A 20,945-nucleotide genomic window follows, 5' to 3' on the forward strand; every position below is an offset into this window, starting at 1 on the left:
TGTGTCGGCACATATGCAGAGCAGAACCGGCGCGTCAGCTGTGACGTTTTTTGTGCGGGTTCGCACAGAAAAAGGACATGCCATGATTTGTTTATCGCGCGAGTGTTCACGCAGTCAATGCAATCCTATGCAGACGGCTGCAATTTATCTAATGCAATCCTATGGTAGTGTGCATGGGCAGAAATACTGCGGAAAAACCCGTGTGCATTTACCTATACTCATACATGCAGTACTGTGGAAAGGTTTTAGGCAGGCAAGGGAGAAAATGCTGCAAAAGTTTAAGAGTGCTTTCAAAAATATCAAAAACAGAAGGGTTAACAGTTTAGTTAGCATTTGGTTAATTGACAATGATAAACTATTGATTTTAGATTTCCCTTTTGTTTAAGTGCCCTTTAGGCTGCCTGTCCACGGGCGACTGCTCATTGTGCTACCTGCGGGTAACGCAGTGAACGCTTTCCATAGCAGCCGCGGCGTCCACGAGCGGAAAATCATAGCAATTCTCTGCTCCCAGAATCTAAATCGCGGCATGCTGCGATCCTCCGTGGTGAGCCTGTGTCCCCCAACCCCCCCCCCCCCCCCCCGCTCCTCCACGGCAAAATATCGCTGGCGATATTTCGCACCGGCTGTGGACAGGGGGCCTTAGCCTCAAAACAACATCAATTCTTCTAGGTACACTGGCTTAAAGTCAGGAATTTTGCAGGAGTATAGTCCGGTGTATGATCAATCAAATTATACGAAAAAGTAGAAGTGTTGAGAATTCAGGTTCGGGGAGGGGGTTCTGGACATCTAGTCTGTACATGACTGGAGGGGTGGGGTGGAGGCACCTTGCCTAAACTACATTTAACAGCATTTAGTAGATATGCCTTACAGCAGCCTCATGGGTCATTCATACAATGGAGAGGAGGGGACCTATTGACATGTATAGAAGACTGTTCTAGACATGTTCTGTCACCTGTACAGGGGCCATTCTGCAAGGAGGGAGAGTAGATCGTTACACCTATTGAATGGTGACTCCTACGTTATCTGCATATAGGTGTCACCTTTCAGTCTAAACCCACCTTAATATCACAAGCAGGATTAGACGGAACAATTATTCAAAAAATCGTTCAAATAAACAAAAGTGTACGTTACTCGTTATGTCTTAATGTGAGCCAAATACTGGCCAATGGACAAAAATCATTTCGTTTTTGCAGGACTAGGGATCATCGTTAGCTTGTTCACTGGTCGCTCCATTCAAACAGTGCTCCTTTACCATTTCACATAGGAATGTGAAAACTTAATGAAAAGTGAATGGCTTTCATTGCACGAGTCAATGATAAATCTGCCTGTAAACAGGCTGCACGAGCGAACAAGCTGGTTACGTTATCACCAGCCCGCTTACAACAATCGTGCTGTCTAAAAGGATCATAAGATGAATGGCAAATAGATTTCTCTACAGACAGGAAGCATCAGCCGAATAGGCTTTTTGGTCCATGTGAAAAAAAGCGCAGATTTTTTTCTTCTTTTTTTAATACAGATCGCGACCAAAATTTAAAAAACAAAAAAATGATTTCTACAGCAAGTTAATTTCTGATAACATTCTCTTTACATAGTGCAGGAACAGCTTCCCAGTGTTTCTTTTAGTAAGTCCCAAGCCTTACAATCCACTGGATCCTTTAGCTGCACGTACATTTAGTCACCTTGGCTGCTGATACATCCACCGGGGTTACTGTCCAAGTCACTCAAGGCTTTTTCTTTTACATATAACAATAAATTGTTCGCCCAAGCAAACGATGTCGCAGTTTGCTCATTTGCTTGGGCGCTCAGCTTAAACAAAAATAGATTTAGGGCGCCTGCACACGAGCAGAAATTCCATGGCGGGATTTCCCGCCCCTGGAAGCTGCCATAGGATTGCGTTAACAAACGACTGCGATTTGGCCGCGCGAAATCTTGCGCGGCAAACAAATCACGGCATGCTCTACTGTGCGGGGCTCGCAGAGCCCTGCACAGAAACGTCACTCATCGGCCGCTGGCTCCGCGCATGCGCTGGCTGCCCGGCATCCGGCACATAAAAGAGCCGGGGCTGCGGAAGAGGTGAGTGCCCGGGCTGCTCTCTGCAGACGCTCGGGTCGAATCCCGCTGCGAGAATTCTCGCAGCTGGATCCGACCTGGCCGTCTGCAGGCGGCCTTAGAAGATGGTTCAGTTTATTGTACCAGTGAATGAGAACGACTGAATGATCGGTATTTAAACCAAACAAGCAAACGATGATTTTCATGTTTCCACAAAATGAATTGAGAAATAATAAGCAAACAAATTATTCATCATTCGATCGCTGGCCAGGTTTACACAGAATGATTACCGCTAACATTCTCATAATTCAGTGATTTTTTTTTTCCAATGACGCTCCCCTTTTTCTGGTTTAGGTCAATCTGTTCTGATGGGTTTTTGGATGTCATTATGAACCAGGAAGACATAGAATCATTGAGTTGGAAGGAACCAACCACCAGGATTATCAATCCACCTGCTTTAAGCAGAATTCACTAAATCATCCTAGACAGATATTTGTCCAACCTCTGTTTGAAAACTTCAATTGAAGGAGAATTCACCACCTCCTGTGGTAACTTGTTGCACTCATTGCTCACCTCACTGTTAGAAAGTTTTTTCTAATATCCAATCTGTGTCTCCTCCCTTTCAGTTTCATCCCATTGCTTCTAGTCTAGTTGTTCAGGCTAAACATTTCTAGATCTTTTAACTGTGCCTCGCAGGACATGATTTGCAGATCGCTCACCATCTTGGTAACTCTTCGATGAGAAACTGGCGCAAGTTCAGAGAAGTACTTGCATACATGCTGTTTAATAATTTGTTCAAAGACCCTTCCCGCTATAGCAGTCAGTCTCACAGGCCTGTAGTTTCCGGAGTCCATCTTATTCCCTTTCTTGAATATGGGAACAACATTTGCCCATTTCCAAAAATAGTTCTAATGCTCTTCCACGTTTAAGGCAGCCTACACCACTTTAATGTCCTCAGAATTGCAAAGGAACATGTCACAATCCTTTTCATTATCCTCCACTGTTTTACTTGCAGAGGGGATGGCACTTTAAAGGGGTAGACCAGTTACAACTAAATGTTTTAAAATTACAGCCAAATAGGTGAAAACAATAATAAAAGCTGGCACTTATCCGCCTCAGCCCTGGTGATCCAGGCTGCAGCACTGCAATTCTCCAGGTCTATATTGACAGCAGAAGTCTGGCTACTGCTGGCAGCCAGAGGCTGAAATGTCACAGTTTGGAACTCCTGGCATCATAGCACCCAGGATGTAAGTGAGATATCAGCTGAAAGAATGCTATCAACACCACCTGCTGAGAAAATCAGCGTGTGGCGCTGATCAGAGTCATCATTGATTTCTAGTTTGCTAAAAATCAACGATGAACAAATTGTACGCGATGGCAGCGCATTTAGACAACGATTATCGCTCAAAAGATGGCTTTTGAGTGAATTTTGAATGATAATTGCTGTGTCTAAATGGGCCTATAGTTTAGATTTTACTTTGGCAGTGTTGGATGTTTCCTTGCCTCCCTGATAGCACAAGGGGGAGACGTCTCGGACACAGAAAATAAGAAATAAGGGCAAACACAACCTGACGTCAGACTACTAGAACCCTTGACAATGGAAGTTTTGGTTGAACAAAAGAAAGTGTGTCATAGTATTGGTCTGGTCCCCACTTTCCACTTTGCATCAGATCAGTCATGGGCCACCAATGGGTGAATCTTCGGACACTGCCGTGGAGAGGTTTCTGCGAGAGTTGCAGCCTGCAAGGAAAGGAGAGATGGACACTGCCAGCTGACTCCAACCAAGACTACTGATATGAGAACAAAGAAAGAGCAACACCTAGCCAGGAACCCAAGCACTTCTCCAACTTGCCCGCTGTCTGACCCAACAGGAAAACCCGCTGCAGGTGGGAGGATAAGTGCGGCCTTTAACCTGCAGCTGTTTGCTGTGCCATCAGATGTGGCATTATAGAGATTATTAGGGAAATGTATATTTTTATGGGCTCAAATGTGGCCGTATCATGGCACCATACAAAACTCCATCCAGAATGCCTAGCGCAGTATATAGGGGAAATGTATTAAGCAAAATTGAGCAAAACAAATAGAAAATGGTGTGAACAAAATGCATGTGCTGAAGTTGCAGTCTTAAACTGTTAAACATGTCTAGCGAGCTGCGCCACCTCATTTTGTGTGCAGCATTAATAATCTTGCAGTAATTTTGAACAGCACGGAATCCTGGACCATTTCCTGAAGCCTAGAACATTGTTAATGCAGATCTAGCTAGAGTGAATGCTAAAGCCTACATACACACACACACACAAAAAAAACAAAGTTAATGTGAAGCATCCTACTAGAACATACTTAGTGGGGTTGTCCAGCGTTAGAAAAACACGGCCGCTTTCTTCCAAACACAGTGCCACCCTTCTCTGTGGATTGTGAAGATATTGCAGCTCAGTCTCATTCACTTCCATGGAGCGGAGCTGCAATACCACACACAAACCTATGGACAAGGGTGGCGCTGTGTTTGGAAGAAAGCAGCCATGTCTTTCTAATTGTAGACAACCCCTTTAATGTGTTATTAGAGAACAGCACATACAACAAGACTGAAAGTCGCTTGCTTTTCATTTACAGAGGTTGCCAGAGGATAAAATACATTTTTAAATGGCTGGACTTGCAGTAAAACTAGACGCAATACTTGCTGCTCCTCTCCCCACGGGAAAAAGCAGAACTGATGAAAACCCCACTGTCAGCACGGAACAGACGTCAGGTGACTGCTGCAGCCAATCAGAGGCCACAACGTCACCATTCTAAACTCCTGGCATTATGGTGCCTAGCATGTGAGCGCTGATGCCAGGGGGAAAAGGCAGTGAAGCTGCAGCTGTGACTGGCTGCATGGTTGTGATGATAGATATAGAGACGGTTAGGCCACCAACCATTTTGTTGACAGGTTTAGCAGCTTTCCCCCAGCCTAATGCTATTTGCATGTAAAAAGGCATTGTCTCACCTGGCCTGGACAAGAGCTGTGCAGTGGGGTAAATGAGCCCCCATTCTTTCTCTCCCGCCTGTATTTGGTGGTATCAGCATGAGGATACAGAGCTGTATTGACCATGCATTTGTTAATTAAGCTACAGACAAACCATTCTTTTGTTAGGGGGCTGGATCCATCCTCTGGCAGACTTGCTGGAGCTGAAGGAATTCATATTAGGGAAATCTTTAATAAGAATATTTAGTCACGTGACGGTCCCAGCCAGATATGAATCACATTTTCAGAATCGGGCAAGCCCAATAAACAAAACACATCCACTCAGGTTGCAGTAAGCACTCAGGAACCCCCTCAAACTACGTAACCCCATAACTGGTATTGATTTCTGCCTCATGCTGGATATCCATGTGTAGATAAAACCATTACAAGAAATATGGCAGGCATATCTTCACGATAGGAGGGCCTCGCGCCGAGCTAGGACTCAAAATGGGCAATTAGGATTTTTCAGAGCCAGGGAGAATCCCACCAACCTCTCTCCAAATGACATCAGAGGGGGCGAGGGGAGGTGTGTTATGGGAAATGGATAAAACAAAGGGTCTCAGAGAGACCTGGGGTCAGATCCTATAGAGATATGCTTCAGCGTAGGACGATCCGATTCACTTCAGTGACATTGCACGTATATAGGAACATTGGACCGATATCCAAATCCGGTATCTTACTTCTACTTTGTCCTGTTCATTTTGAAAACCTGTCTTGTTGTATATTCATACTGTATTTTCTTATTCTCCAATGTAACAACCTTTTTTTGTATATCTTTGTACTATATATATATATATATATATATATATATATATATATATTATATATTTTCACTGCTAGAACCTTTCTAGATTAAATTTGCAATTTAAAAGTCAGCCTTGTCCGTTATCAAAACAATCTTCGGAGTTATAGTTTGTTTTTAAAATTCATAAATTCGGTTCCAGTTTACAAACTGGTGGTGGCAGCGTTTTAGGCCTCATGTCCACGGCATAAATGGATTAACAAAATCTTAGCGGGGGCTCCCGCGCGTGCGATTAGCTAATCAGATACGGGCGGATGTCATATTTCCGCCGACGTGCAGCTTGCACGCGCAGGAAACCAGCTCCAGAATGCTCCATTTTTCCACATGAACGGCTACCCCGGCCTCCATTGAAGCCAATGGAAGCCCTCCGGGTCCATGGCACGGACGCAGAGGTCACTGCATCCAGACCGTGAAAAAGCAGGGGTTTAAAAAAAAGAAAAAAAAGAAGAAGACGGCACAGCGCATGCGTGTGGCGCGCCGCTGGCGTCTCGAACGCATCCACCGTGCAGAAGAAAAAAGATCCAGCCTGCACGGGGGAGAGCCCCACAGTGTTCGGACAGGTGAATATAATGTATTTTCTGGCCTCATGTCTGCGGGCCGGGTGGAATCTGCTGCAGGATTCTGCATGGGTAAGCTCTGCGGGCCCGTGGAAATGAGGCCTTACTTTTAGGAGTATTGTAGAGCTCTGGAGTGCATTAGAGCGGATCAGGTGGATGATGTGAGCTTTCGCTCCACATGCGTGTCCGGAAAAGATGGGTACAAGTCAGCCTATATGCTAAAGACTTTAAGCTTGCAATACCAGAAAATGATCGAGAACAGAGGCAGGATCGATAAGTATCGTCCCTTCTCCTCTCTCCTCCTGTCCTCGATGCAGGACAAATTGGTTTGCAGTGCAGGGCTAGGCAGATTGCTGTAGAATTGTGGCCATAGGTGATGGTCGTTTGTCCGATAGACTTGCAGAGTCGGAGAGTTGGGTACCAGTCACTCCACAATCTAAGCCTCCTCCTCGCTCGCCTGCGGTCACCTGACCTGAGCGGGATCTTCACTGGAGCAGCGCAGCTATTCCCCCATAAGAGAGGCAAGTACAGCTTCTTGTGTTATTTTATCATATTGCTGGCTGCTTAATTTTTTATTTTTTTTTTACACAGACAACCCCTTTAACAATTAAAAACACCCCAGTAACTGCACAATAAAATATGATAATGGATAAAGAGATGCTATAAATGTGCCATCAGAAGGGGAAGAACCTTTTGTAATGTGCGAGTGTCCTACTTAACGCAGGGCCCCATCTGCTGAAGATAATTAGACAATTATTTGAGATGAGCTCATTGCCTTATCTTTTGTGTTGGGCACAATTGTCTGAGTGCAGGGGGACATTATACTAGTAACAGATGTAATATCTCAAGAGCCTTGGACAAGAGGGAAGGTAGACTTGTACTGGTGTGCGGTACAGACTGCCAACGTGCTCAACATTCAGAATGGTGTGGGATAAAAACCACTGACGACAACTGAAGTCCAGCAGTTCACATTATGTGTGGAGGTAGACTACACACAAGGTCCACTATATAAGGGAGCTCCTCTATAGACGCTCTCAGGACTATTCTCCATACTGCATTTCTTTTTTTTTTCTTTGTTAAACACTTTGGCAGAGCTTTAATATTTAAGAATCATTTCTTTGGCAGACGTCCGAGATCAAATTTGCCGCTTTTTGACCGCTGTTGGCGGCCAAAAGCCTATAAATTTATAGTAAGTGATTTTTAAAGGACACTTGGTTTGTGGTCCTCGGTTTGTGTCCGATTCGGACCATCTAGGCTCTTTTATGCAGCACAAACACTGCAAATTTTGCAGTGGATACGCCTGCAGAAAACCCAAAGCCGTTTACATTGCAAGTCCGGTAGTCCTTTCACACGGAACGAGTATCGTTGTTAAAAAAATGGTAATTGGTCAGTGTAAACACGGCCAAGGACTGAACGACAAACGGGAGTTTGTTTGCTTCTCGTTCATTATTCCTTTTATGCAGGCAAAAAAAAAAAATTGCATGTCTGTGCGTGTTAAGTGCGATTGTTTAGTTATTTATGACAGTAATTGTGTTCACACATCGCTCACATGAAATTGCTAGCGATTTATCTGCCTGTAAAAACCGTGCTGCATAATTAAACGCCGTCATCACTCACTTGTGCAAATAATTTATGGTTCTGTATAAAATAAGCCTCATCCACAAATTGCGGGAAAAAATACGCAAGTAGACAAATATACGCTCAGATACTCCAATCACAAAGCTGCCTCATCCACACCTCACTAGCGCTTCCATTCAGAAAAAAAAAAACACAGACAAACTGACTTCTTTTTGGAATTTCTGATACAATTGTAGTCTACTCAAGAAGGGAGGCACAATACACTTTGGTTCCTAGACAACCCCTTTCCAATCAAACCCCCCGTGAGAAAAATAATACACTGTCAGTCCGATTTGCTGATGACGTACCTGTAGGATTCTGCAGAGTCTTGCTCTGTCATGATGCTGATCTGGACTCTGCGGAGTCACCAGAACAACAAGGCATCGGCTGGCGCACCTCTGAGGAGATTGTACGTTCTCATGGAATACCTGGAAGAGTTATATGCAGGAATTGTTACCCCTGCCTCTTAACAGTAGAGGAGTTTCCTGATCTGCTACAAGGAACCCACAACAGAGGATTAATTTTCAGTTCATTTCATAGTAATGGCTGTTTTTATTGTGCAGCTTCACTGACATTTCTTGACCTGCCTGGTTACGATGGTTACCATAATTTTCTGCATTTTTACTATGTATACAGACAATACTGATTTCAGTGAAGATTACAGGGGGTTCAGTCACTAAATAAACGAGAAAAAAAATTATATACTTGCCTATTCCTCCCCCGTCAGTCTACTTACCTGATCTTCACCTCCCCTATCTTCTCCTGTCTCCTGCAGTCTGGGTGATCACCTCACCTCTAGCTGGCTGATTTCACTCCTTTCTCTGAGGTTACTTACATTCACAGGCAGTCTTCTTCCTGCTAGCCAATGTACATTACTTCACAGACCAGCAGCGGGAGGGTCGATCTACTGCAGAGACTGCTCATGCATGCTGTCTCTGCAGTAGATCAGTATACCTTCCTAGCCAGTGAACGCTACATCACAGAGGCCTGACCTTCACTGACCCAGCCGGAAGAGAATGCGAGGAATGCAGCCTTCATAACAAGTCGGCTAGCATGCAGTGAGGTGACCCTGGGGGCACTGCAGCAGCTCAGCCAGTAAATGATGGGGTAAGTTTGAAAGAAGAACTTTCCGTTCTCAGTGCCATAATGTAATCTTAAGTGTCATACTTCACTTCCCAGGAAATAGTTTACTTGTACCAAGATTATTGTACTTTCTCCAGTTACTTCAGTTAACAAAATAATTTCTTTCCCAAGGCTGACAAGTGGAAGTCCGAGTTGTTCTTAATGATTACTTAGCATTAGTACTATATAGTAGCATCATCTTGATAGGGGAGATGAAGATCAGGTAAGTAGACTGACGGGGGAGGAATAGGCAAGTATATAATTTTTTTTCTCGTTTATTTAGTGACTGAACCCCTTTAATCTTCGCTGAAATCAGTATTGTCTGTATACATAGTAAAAATGCAGAAAATTATGGTAACCATCGTAACCAGGCAGGTCAAGAAATGTCAGTGAAGCTGCACAATAAAAACAGCCATTACTATGAAATGAACTGAAAATTAATCCTCTGTTGTGGGTTCCTTGTAGCAGATCAGGAAACTCCTCTACTGTTAAGAGGCAGGGGTAACAATTCCTGCATATAACTCTTCCAGGTATTCCATGAGGACGTACAATCTCCTCAGAGGTGCGCCAGCCGATGCCTTGTTGTTCTGGACTCTGGGGAGTCACCGGATCAGCATCATGACAGAGCAAGACTCTGCAGAATCCTACAGGTACGTCATCAGCAAATCGGACTGATGGCGCCCGTCCCCAGTGCTGTACACAGCTCGAGGAATGTGAAACTTGGGCTAGGAATTGCAAATGGCAGATTCTCTCTCCAAATTTAAAAATTCTACCTACTGATTTTATTAGTATTACATCCCAAGTAAGGGCTAGACAAAACAGCAGCTTTAGGCCATTGGTGACAGTATTGTTTGTACCACAGAAGCACTTTAATAGCAACTCATAATAAAAGAATGTTACGCCTGTTACATCATTTACTTCTGAATTAGTAAGTGTGGAAACATTAAGATCTACTCTGTATCTCAGTGTCACAATACACAAGTCACAATTTGAAATGTTTCTACTCCTTGATTGGAGTCTCCGGTGGTAAATTCAGCTGATTGGACATCATTTGAAAGGAAATTTCCCCCATCTATACAAGGTCTCACTGCTCACAATACATATCAGAGCCAAAACCAAGCCAAGGAGGAGAGAACTGCTTGTAGAGCTCAGTCACAGGATAGTGTGGAGGCACAGGTTTGGAGAAAGCTACAAAAGGAAAATTACAAAAAATACAGGAAAAAAAAAAAAGTAACACATCATGGCCAGAGGTAGGAGAGAAACACCCTACTTACACCCCTATAGATACCATGCTTCTTCTGTGGTTTGGATCAAGATGATCTGGGCGCTGAGTATTGTGCTTATTATTTTGCATGATCACTCGAAAATAGAGTTGGATGGAGTCCCTCTTGAAATATGCGTGCTCACTCATCTCCTGGACTTTTTCTCCAGCTTTTCCTGCAGTTGCTGACACCATCAGGTCACTTCTGCCAGATCAAAAACTCTGTTCTGTAGCAGGGCCATGGTGTCCTGGCATCTCAATATCAATCTCCCAAGGGTCTGTATGGGAGCCGCCCACTTAAGTCATGTCACCAGAGTAGGAAGGCGCCTTTTCCAATCAGCCACCCAGGCAGCCATCCTGCAAGGCAGGAAAGGGCTATTGATGAGAGAATAGGCCAGCTCAACACCCGAGGAAAGCAGAAGACAGCTACCGGGCAAAGTGAAAAACGAACATTCAGTCTTATACTGCCAGTAGGGTCTTGCCCCCTTTTAAAGCGAGCTGAGTGGTTTTCGTTTCCTGTCCGTGGAGGATGTCTCTCACTGCTGATGTCATGAACATAAGAGAATGAGTGTACCCTGAAGAAACCTTCAATTGGATGGTAGTGATATGTGTGGGATGTTTATCCCTTTCCACTTACTCTGCCCTTCCTCTCATCTACTCTGTTTTTTATTGCATATGTTCTGCTATTGCCCTGAAACTGTAAGGCCTCATGTCCACGGGGAAAAAGAAGAATTAAAATCCGCAGCGGATTTTAACTCTTCTCCTGCACGCAGATCTGCACCCCATAGGGATGCATTGACCACCCGCGGGTAGATAAATACCCGCAGATGGTCAATAAAAGTGAATTTAAAAAAATATGGAGCATGAAAAAAATGGACCATGCTCCATTTAGGCCTCATGTCCATGTGGAAAATCAGGCCCGCTACGGATTCTCCATGGAGAATCCGTAGCGGGTCCCTCCTGCCCCGCGGACATGAGGGCTGAAAATAAGAATAAACTTACTCGCAGATCTTCTCTTCTTCGCGGTCGGATCTTCTTTCTTCGGCCGGCGGATGTGCTCGACACGCCGGCGGCGTGCTGCGCGCATGCGCCAGGCCGAACAGAAGATCTGCACGGTCCGCTGCGGGTAGGTTTATTCCTATTTTAGGTCTCCCGCGGATCCGAACGGCTTCCATAGGCATCAATAGTTGCCTGAGGGAGCCGTCCCCGCAGGAGACTCGCACCTAAATGGAGCATGTCCATTTTTTTTCATGCTCCATATTTTTTTTAATTCACTTTTATTGACCATCCGCGGGTATATCTACCCGCGGGTGGTCAATGCATCCCTATGGGGTGCGCATCCGTGTGCGGGAGAAGAGTTAAAATCCGCTATGGATTTTAAATCTTCTTTTCCCCGTGGACATGAGGCCTTAGGTGCGGGTCTCCCGCAGGCTTCTATTGAAGCCTATGGAAGCCGTCTGGAACTGCGGGAGACCTAAAATAAGAATAAACTTACCCGTAGCGAACCGTGCAGATTTTCTCTTTTCGCGGCCGGATCTTCTTTCTTCGGCCTGGCGGATGTGCCCGGCACCGAAGTGCCAAGCACATCCGCCGGCCGAAGAAAGAAGATCCGGCTGTGAAGAGGAGAAGATCTGCACGGTCCGCTGCAGGTAAGTTCATTCTTATTTTCAGCCCTCATGTCCGCAGGGCAGGGGGGACCAGCTACGGATTCTCCATGGAGAATCCGTAGCGGGCCTGATTTTCCCCATGGACATGAGACCTAATGCATCTTAGAGAAAGATGCCTCTTTTTCCACTTAGAAGGCTCCCAATTAACTGTTCATAGTTAACCATGTTGATCCAGAAAAAGGAAAAAACACCCAAATAAGGGAGAAGAAAAAACACCCAAATAAGGGAGAAGCCGATTTTCCGCATTTAAGGGAGGAAAAACTAAATCCTTCCTGACTCCAATCTGGCAATCAGAATAATCCTCGAATCACCGACCCTTCTGAAGTTTATAACGTAATATTGTATCAATCAAGAATGCATCCAGGTTCCTCTTACACGCTTATCGTTTTTACCATCACCATGTTCTCTTACAGTAAAGAACCCCCTTCTATGTTGCTTCATGCTCTTTGAAATCCCTGATAAAAATATCTCCTGAGAGGATATGGCTTTTCATCTTCAATGAGAGACAAGATTGCATGCTGTACACAGAAGTCTAAAGAAAAAGAAGGCAAGATGCCACTGAAGACCCTTACGTTTTCTCACCCTAGTACTCAATCCATAGTTCGTGCTATATAAATGTTCTCTGTGCAGTTTCTGAAGATGTGCTACAGAGTTAGGCCCCCTGTCCACGGGCGTTGTGGTATCCCGCAGACGAATCCCAGCTAGTCAACCTAATCTGATAGATAGGCTGACCGTGAAGAATTGGGGCAATTCACAGAATGCTGCGAATTGCTGGACGCGAGCGGACAATCGCAATGATTCTCCGCTCATGGACAGGGGGCCGGCGCTTTCCATAGCAATGCTATGGAAAGCTTCAGAAGGTGCGATTCACCGGCGGATTACCGCTGGCGAAATCACTGCCGTGGACGGGGGGGGCAAGATTTCTCGTGTGCCTTGTATGAGAGACAACATAGCAACCTGTTGTCGGCTGCTTCCTCCCCTTCTTCACAGAATTGGACAACTGTAATCTGATCTCTCAAGGAAGCTGAAAAGCAGCAATTCTTTATGAAGATAGATATTAATCAGTGAATCCAGAGTGACCAAACATTAGGGAGGCGGGGGGAGTAATGCTCTGTTAAGTGGAGAAAGAGGCCGTTTTCTAGAACATATATTAGGTTATTCATTTTTACTGGGTCTTTATAATTGGAACACCACAAATAAACAAAAGGTGTTTTATGAATGTAAAGCACTGCAATTGTGTAGTTCTACAATCATGGTGTGGTTTATTATGTAGGAGATAGTGTTGCTATAACAGTTTGCCTTGTATAGTGTGTGCTTTCATTACATTTGTATCACTCCAATTCTGGTGGTTTTCTGCAATAACTGATCTTTTAACAGGTAGTACGTCCAAGCGGCTCTACATGGACAAATGCATTTTCATGCAATTTTCTGCAGTTGGATACAAGCTTGTGTAAATCTTTAACCACTCACAAAATTCCCAGATATTTCTAGTAGCACAAAGTTAGCGGCAATCACACTGGAATGATCAGGCTTTTATTTTACACGGTGAGATTGTGCTAGAAATAAATAGATGCTGAACACACAAAGTCAAAAGCAGTTTTGTGTATGGTTCTTTAAGATCTGAGACTAGCAGATTAATTCTATGCATCTCAGTTTCAACCATTCGATTAACTATACAAGGCTTCAAGTAACTGGTCTCCGCACAATTTAAATGCAATATTTTTAATTTGCCAGGAAAACCACATTCAGCATTTTATTTCATACCATGAAGTTATAGAACAAATGGCAAATGTATCCTAGTAAGTTTAGTTGGCAGGATGCCCGCACGTAAACCCAGAGCGGAAATCTATATAAACTTATACAGCTTTTTCCCATGACTACAGACAGCCCCAGAATGGCACGGTTCCCAGGTACGAATGCTTCTAGAACTGATGTGTGAGTGATGAAGGGGGTGCGGGGAACAAGGGGGGTGTGGGTGATGGATAGAACGAAGGAAGAACTGAAACTCCAGCAGGAATGTAACAAGACAGACATGAAATAAATGGATAGGAATTCCAGACTTAAAAACACACAGTCAGCGATCCCAGACACAGCGAGTTGGGACTACTGACTTATGAGTTGCATAGATACTGGCACTAACACAGAAAAAGGGCATGGGCGGGCACTGGGAAAAGATGGAGGATACTTGTTTTATATATTAAGTATTAATACATCAAGTACGCTGCTGTCTATTATTGAAAATACAAGTATTTAAAAGAAAATGTAAGCGGGATGTTCAACAAGATCCCAGTGATAGTCTGTCAATCAGATGTGCTCAAACCTCTGGGACCCTCATAGTTAACAATTCGAGCCAATTATAGGCTTACGTATGCACCGCTGCATGGCATAAAGCTTAATGGGGCTGCTGGAAACAAGGCACAGTCAGCTGCCTCGGACGCTCCCTGCACTGTGAACCACTTTAACAGTCACATTAAAATTGGAAACAAAAACGTCCTGAAAATGCCTTTATTGTAAATTTGAATTTAGGTCTCATGAAAATATGTTTGGCGACTCTGTCGCTTTGGCTGTATTTTTAACCCCTGCGGCTAACTTCACACAGGTTAGTGAGATATGTGATGAGAGGGTGTTAAAACCGCCTCGCATCACTTCAGAGAGGTAGTGATCCTCCAACGCAGCTTTAGCAGCGGCGGATCACAAAGTGTTTCCCATTGTTTTCAGGTGGTAAACCTCGTATTGCATTGCGCTCGTGTGCAACTTCCACACTGTGCGATGCTACCGCCAGTCTCATTGAAAACAATGGGAGATGCCACGATTTCTTTTCCCGCACCGTGGAAAAAGATAAACATCTCACGTGTGTATGACCCTATTCTCACGCCATTTTCTCAGTTGTGGGAAGCCGGCCTAAGTGATATAAACAATTTTAGCCTTAATAACTCGTAATTCACTTCCCCTTTTGCGTTCCAGCAGACGATTATTTTTTTGACAATTTAGCTGTAGGAGACCTTGTATTTTGTGGGACAAGTTCTAGGTTTTATAGAAACTAATTTCAGGTTTATATAATGTATCAAATACTTTACAATAGGTTACAGAGTAGACTAGATTCCTATATCTTAGAGTCATCTCTGCCCGATGTCAATTAGGTATGCTTAGATCAATACCACATCATAAAGAACAGTCAAATGTAAGCCAGCATGGGGGGTAAAAAGGAAAGACCTTGTTTCAAAATATACGACTATGCCTCACTAGGTGAATGTCAAGACAGGTTAACATTTTGAAAGTGATTTGATGACATTTCACAATTCGGCCTACATGCTCTCCATCTCACGTAATTACATGGAGGTGAACGTAAAAAAACTGGACCTATAACTGAGAACTTCTGACCGATGCTTGAGTGGGTGTGGAGGTCAGGCCCACAATTTGATGTAGATGCAACTGATGTGACTTAAAGATGGAAGATGGGAAGGGGTCAGATTCCCTGTAGGCGGTATTGGTAAAATGAGCTATACTGGACCACTAGCGGTCTTCAGTATGGTAGGATCTTGTAAATCTCCCAACTTCTTCCCACTAGAGGAGGATTGATGTGCATGGGGTTTTAGTACGGTGCTGTGGTCTTATTTCTAATCTTTTCGTCTTACCCTCGTCCGATTAAGATTGGTCAGTATACTTATTCTGCTGTTGGTGAAAATGTATTTTCAAGAATATCTGCCCAAACAAAATCCCTGCTGTCCCTCATAAATCTGCCAGGTTTATCTTTGATGTTTTTTGGGTTCTGCTTTTTTTGTTTTTTTTTGTTCTGGGACATTAGAGTCTTCATCTCATACAGACTTCACAAGACTAGATCTCTTCCTCAAGCGGACCGGTGATGATAATCCAGAAGATATTCTATAAATCAGAGGAAGCTTTCAGTTCGTATCCCTTTATAACATTTTCATCACTCTGATGAGTTTGGTATAATGTTGATCGGTAGACCCCTGTATACAATGTTCCTTTGGAGGTAAGTTTCCAGCTCGGGCAGTGCCCACCAGGATTAATTGTGTTTGTATGCTTTTGAATAACTCTAAACGCTGTGCGAATATTTAATTGATCAGATAGGAATTTAAATGGTGAGAACACTTTAGCAGCTTCAAGACAGATTTGCTCCAGACTGATAGCTTGAGAGAGAAAACCTGCCATAAGGGTAAATGGCACAAAGGAAACAGATGAACCCTCAGATAAATATATAATGATGGATAAGTAAATATACCAAAAACTAAAAGTGGGGCAGGAGCAAAAGTGATTAATCCCAATGAGAACCAAATCAAAGTTTGCCCCAAGATCAAGCCATGCAAAATGCAAGGCAGAAGACCAAAGGTCATGTGATCCCATATTAAGACATAGGCTTTAATTAAAAAAACAAAACAAAAAAAAACCAACGAAAAACCCCACCACAAAAAAGGGAGGAGCCACAAAAGGACCAAGAGGCCATTTTCGATAACACCTTTTTCTTACAACTACACAATGAGAACGCCCTGTGCTCCAACTTGTTTACACAGAACATTTAAGCTGGGCTCACACGGGACGGAATTTTTTGTGCAGAAAGGCCAAACAGCAATTCCTCCCGCGGCTCCTAATCCCGGGATTAACCAGCAAAAAGGACGAGAGTTTGCAAAAATCTCGTCCACTCACTGCAGCCAAGCCACACGAAAACTGACATGTGGCGCAGAATTCAATTCCGCAGCAGGTAAATTATTTTCTCTTTTCTGCAGCGGCCTCTTTCCTCTCTAGGGGAGAGAAAGCTGCAGCGGAATGCCAAAGGTGAAACCGCTCCAAAAACCGCAGCTAAAGGTTGAGGGCTTTGAAGCTGCGCTTTTCCAGCGGATTTCTCACGGCTTTGCAGTGTGGCAATTCAGTGAGAATTCCCCTGAAATTCTGTCTCGTGACCCCAGTGCCTTACTGTTCAAAAATTTTTTCTAATTGAGCAAAATTGAATGAGAATTATAATCAGTTTAAACGTGAACCAACGAGGGATCAATGAATGAGAATCTTGTGGACCAAACCGGTTGCTTAAGAGTGGATGAGCCGTTGAGGATGTCACCAGCTCGTTCGATATGGCAACTGAAGATTGCGAGATTCTTCGGCCAGTGTAAAAGAGCATTTACACAGGGATTTTCCCTAGATGGAGGGAAACTCTGGTCTTCTTTGAAGATCTGTAGGATTACAACAAACACACCCTCTTCTGGGGACACTGACGACATCATCATTTGGGATGGGGTCGTTAGCATTTAAGACTTTCCTAAAATTGCCACAAGATGTAACACCATCATGATGAAATTTACATCAGAGATCCACAAGACCACCATACATTTCCTGGACCTCACCATCCCCTTTGATGAGAGAGTTTGATTAGAACTAATATTTTTAGAAAAACCACTGCTACCAATAGCTTATGGGATAGCCATCACCCAAGTTCCCGGACAAGAGGTATTCCCATTGTGCAATACCTTTGAGGCCGACAAAATTGTTCTGATTACTATCCCTTCCAACATGAATGCAATGTGTTATTTGACAGATTCAGATAAAGGGGTTACCAAGTTAAAACCTAAGAGCCCACTTACTGACTGACACGAGCTTTTAACATCCAAACCTGCATCCCACTCCCTTAAAAAAAATAAAAAATTAGAATGTGCATCGGTACTTTTGATGACTGTTCTCAACAAGTTTCAGGCATCTTGAGAAAACATTGGCAGATTCTGACCTGAAGAGTGTTATCACAAAAAAGGTGTCACTTTTAGAAGGGATCCTGATTTACGTGACATACTCATACACAGCCGCTTTAACAGCTCGCCTATGGGGACCATTCAACTCTGTGGGCTCTTTACAATCTGCCTGCCAACCTTGAGGCAATTGCAGCTTTTGTCCCCATCCCCACACACTGACCTCATTCGCATTTGTGAACCCCCTTGATGACAAATCCCACTCAATATGGCATTGACTTTAACTGTAGAAGCAGAGGGGCGATTTATGCCACACTGTCATAATGTGTATGTGGGCAACACAGCCCGGAAACGAAGAAAACATTTCAGTACTATTAGAATTGGCATGGACACCCCAGTAGCTACAGTGTTTCCCCGAAAAGACGACCTATGCGGAAAATCATTCCTAGCATGATTAGGCTTGAAATATAAGCCCTAAAAAACACAAAAAAACAAAAACAAAAAAAACCCCACCACATTACCCAGCAGGCTCAGTCCAGGTCCCTCCCGCTGCGCTCCAGTGCGACTCTCGCAGTAATTGGCCTCTCATACAAGATCACATCCTGGTTACAGGATTCATAAATCCCACCTTCAGGAAGTGGCTGTGATTGGTTCGAGCGCCGCCGATCAGCCAAATCACAGCCATGTTGCGGCTCTACCAATTCATAAATCCCGCCTCCACGACATGATTGCTGTGATTGTCTAAACAGTGCTGAAAGAACCAATCAATGCAGCACTTGAAGAGCCAAACACAGCCATCACTTCGTAGAGGAGGGAATGGATCAATCGAGGAATGCAGGTACGCCGCCAGAGCTCTGGAGAGCAGCGGATGGGACCTGGACTGAGCCTGCTAGGCAGGTATAAGACACCCCCGAAAAGACGACCTATTGCCTCTTTTGGGGCAAAAATTAATAAGGTCTTTGAAGTTCAGGGACCGCTTTCTTCTCAAGCAGAGATCATGTTGTGTCGATTTGAACTCTAAACTTTTAGGAGGCAAAATGGGTTTTTAGACTCTACTGTAACAGACCTCTAGGACTCAGAGGGCTTATCTTTTTTACACCAGCTAGGGATGATTTTCAGGGAAGGGCTTATATTTCAAGCCATTCCTCGAAAATTGCAGCGGGGGTTGCCTACATCCCTTCGCTTGTACTGGGGCCAGCTACAGTGACGGCCCCATTAAAAAAGCAATGGGGGAAGATAGTGATCCTCTGCCACAGCTGTGACAGAGATTCATTCATCCCCACGGGAGGGGGTCCCCTTGTCACTGAACACTGACAGTGCTGTCAGTGTTCAGTGATGAGGGGACTCCACGCGGGATATTTTACGTGCAGCATGGACTTTACCACTGCACAGTGTCTTATCTTTTGCAGGTGCGAGTGTTTTTCGCCTATCAAAGACAGACATATGAACACTACATAGGTATCTAATGGTTCTATCAGACGCACTTTTTTTGCGCTGATAGGCGCACGCTAAAAACTCATCTGACTTCACCCTAATACGGACTCCTGAGATTGTATGCGATTTGCTAATCTGGATTAAAATGTTAGACCTACATAAAAATCCCAGCAATAAAGATTCTATTATTGTATCCTGGGACAGAGAGCCATCCAACTAACCTGAGCCACCTTAACGGAGTTCTGAGTAGAGCCACCAGCGTGATAGTCAACCTTGAACCTTTTCACCAATTCTTCAAACCTGCAAGAGAGCAAACAGATGGGTCAGTCGGACGGCAGTTCCTGCGGGAGGACTTTAGAAGCCGCAATGTAAAATGTGGGTCAGCAGGATACATTGCACTCATTAGTTTCTTTACAAGGTGTGAGCTGAGAAAACCAAGGCTAGAAAGCACATTAAGAGACTAGAAAAGCACGGCCGGCACATAAACTGCGCTGGCACAGAGACAAGAGGTCTCCGAGAAGAGGAGGACGACGTTCCTGCCCACAAAGCACATTACACATGAAACTAGACTATAGCAGAGCAGTAATAATGTACTCTACTCCTGAGGGACGTTCTAACCTCAAGCACTCTCATTTACAGTCATTTATTAGAACATGATTTTTATATTCCGCACTATATACTGTAGAGCCGCAGTGCTTCACTTTAGATTAAGTCAGTCTGACTGCTGCGTCTGAAGCCCCCCATAGACATTACATGTATACCAACCGAACACAACAATTTCATCTGACCATGTAATGTGGATGGGGGTACGGGGGCTTCCACCTCTCCCCACATGGTATATATTGGGGGAGATATGGGCTCGGCTGTTAGATTTCTACTTGTTCAATTCTCCCGCTGAATTGTGGGGAGAAATGATGCGGCCAGAGCTGACCGGCATCGACTTCTCTCCCTCCATCCCCTATAGATCTATGGAGAAATTATGGGAGATGGAAGTCACTGGAGGGGTTTAGCTGACACCATGTGTATGTCTAGAGTAAGAGGGGGTACAGCCAATATTAAAAATCACATAACATGCACAGCATTGGATAGACTGTCTGACCCCATGGAAAATTAAAGAGAAAAACTCCAGTTTACTGCAGTTATCCCCTAAAATTCCACACTTAAATACCAGTCAGCTTTTAAGGCTACCTAATAAATGTATGTGTATGGGTACAACGCCTGGACCTCCTACTGTTATACAGAACTGGACTTGTAGCACTATAGAACCAAACTGATGTGAATCTGGTTATGTAGAGCCGGTGGTTACACCATTATTCTGGGCCTTTGATAGCAGCCTACGGCTCAGTTCATTTCTGCATTGGAGCCTCCATGGCAGATTTAATCACACTTGTTAAAAACAGAACTGCATGCAGAACTCTCAGGCCCCCTGTCCACGGACGGGATTTCGCCGTCTGAAGCTTTCCATAGCATTGATATGGAAAGCGCCAGCCCCCTGTCCACGAGCTGAGAAGCATTGCGATTCTCTGCTCGTGGCCGGCAATTCGCAGCATGCTGCGAATTGCCCAGATTCTCTGCGGTCAGCCTATTAGGCTGACCGGCGGAGATTCGTCTGCGGTTCCTGCTCCTGGGCGGAAGCTCCCGCAGTGGGATACCACAACGCCCGTGGACAGGGGGCCTTAAGGCATCTCTTATAATGAGAGCCCCTAGGCAGAACCCAACAGATTCCACTATGAAAGCCAATG

The 20,945-nt window shown here is 44.3% G+C and overlaps 1 protein-coding gene across 2 annotated transcripts in view; it reads right to left on the reverse strand.

Moving 5' to 3' along the window:
* ADK (adenosine kinase) overlaps positions 1-20,945 on the reverse strand; it is a 115,615-nt gene that overhangs the window by 55,542 nt on the left and 39,128 nt on the right. For both annotated transcript variants that reach the window (XM_066600393.1, XM_066600394.1), the window contains exon 4: positions 19,425-19,503. In XM_066600393.1, coding sequence (XP_066456490.1) covers positions 19,425-19,503 — 79 coding nt within the window. The remainder of the gene's footprint in view (positions 1-19,424; positions 19,504-20,945) is intronic.

Source organism: Eleutherodactylus coqui, chromosome 4 (assembly GCF_035609145.1).
Source record: "Eleutherodactylus coqui strain aEleCoq1 chromosome 4, aEleCoq1.hap1, whole genome shotgun sequence".
Lineage (NCBI taxonomy): Eukaryota > Metazoa > Chordata > Amphibia > Anura > Eleutherodactylidae > Eleutherodactylus > Eleutherodactylus coqui.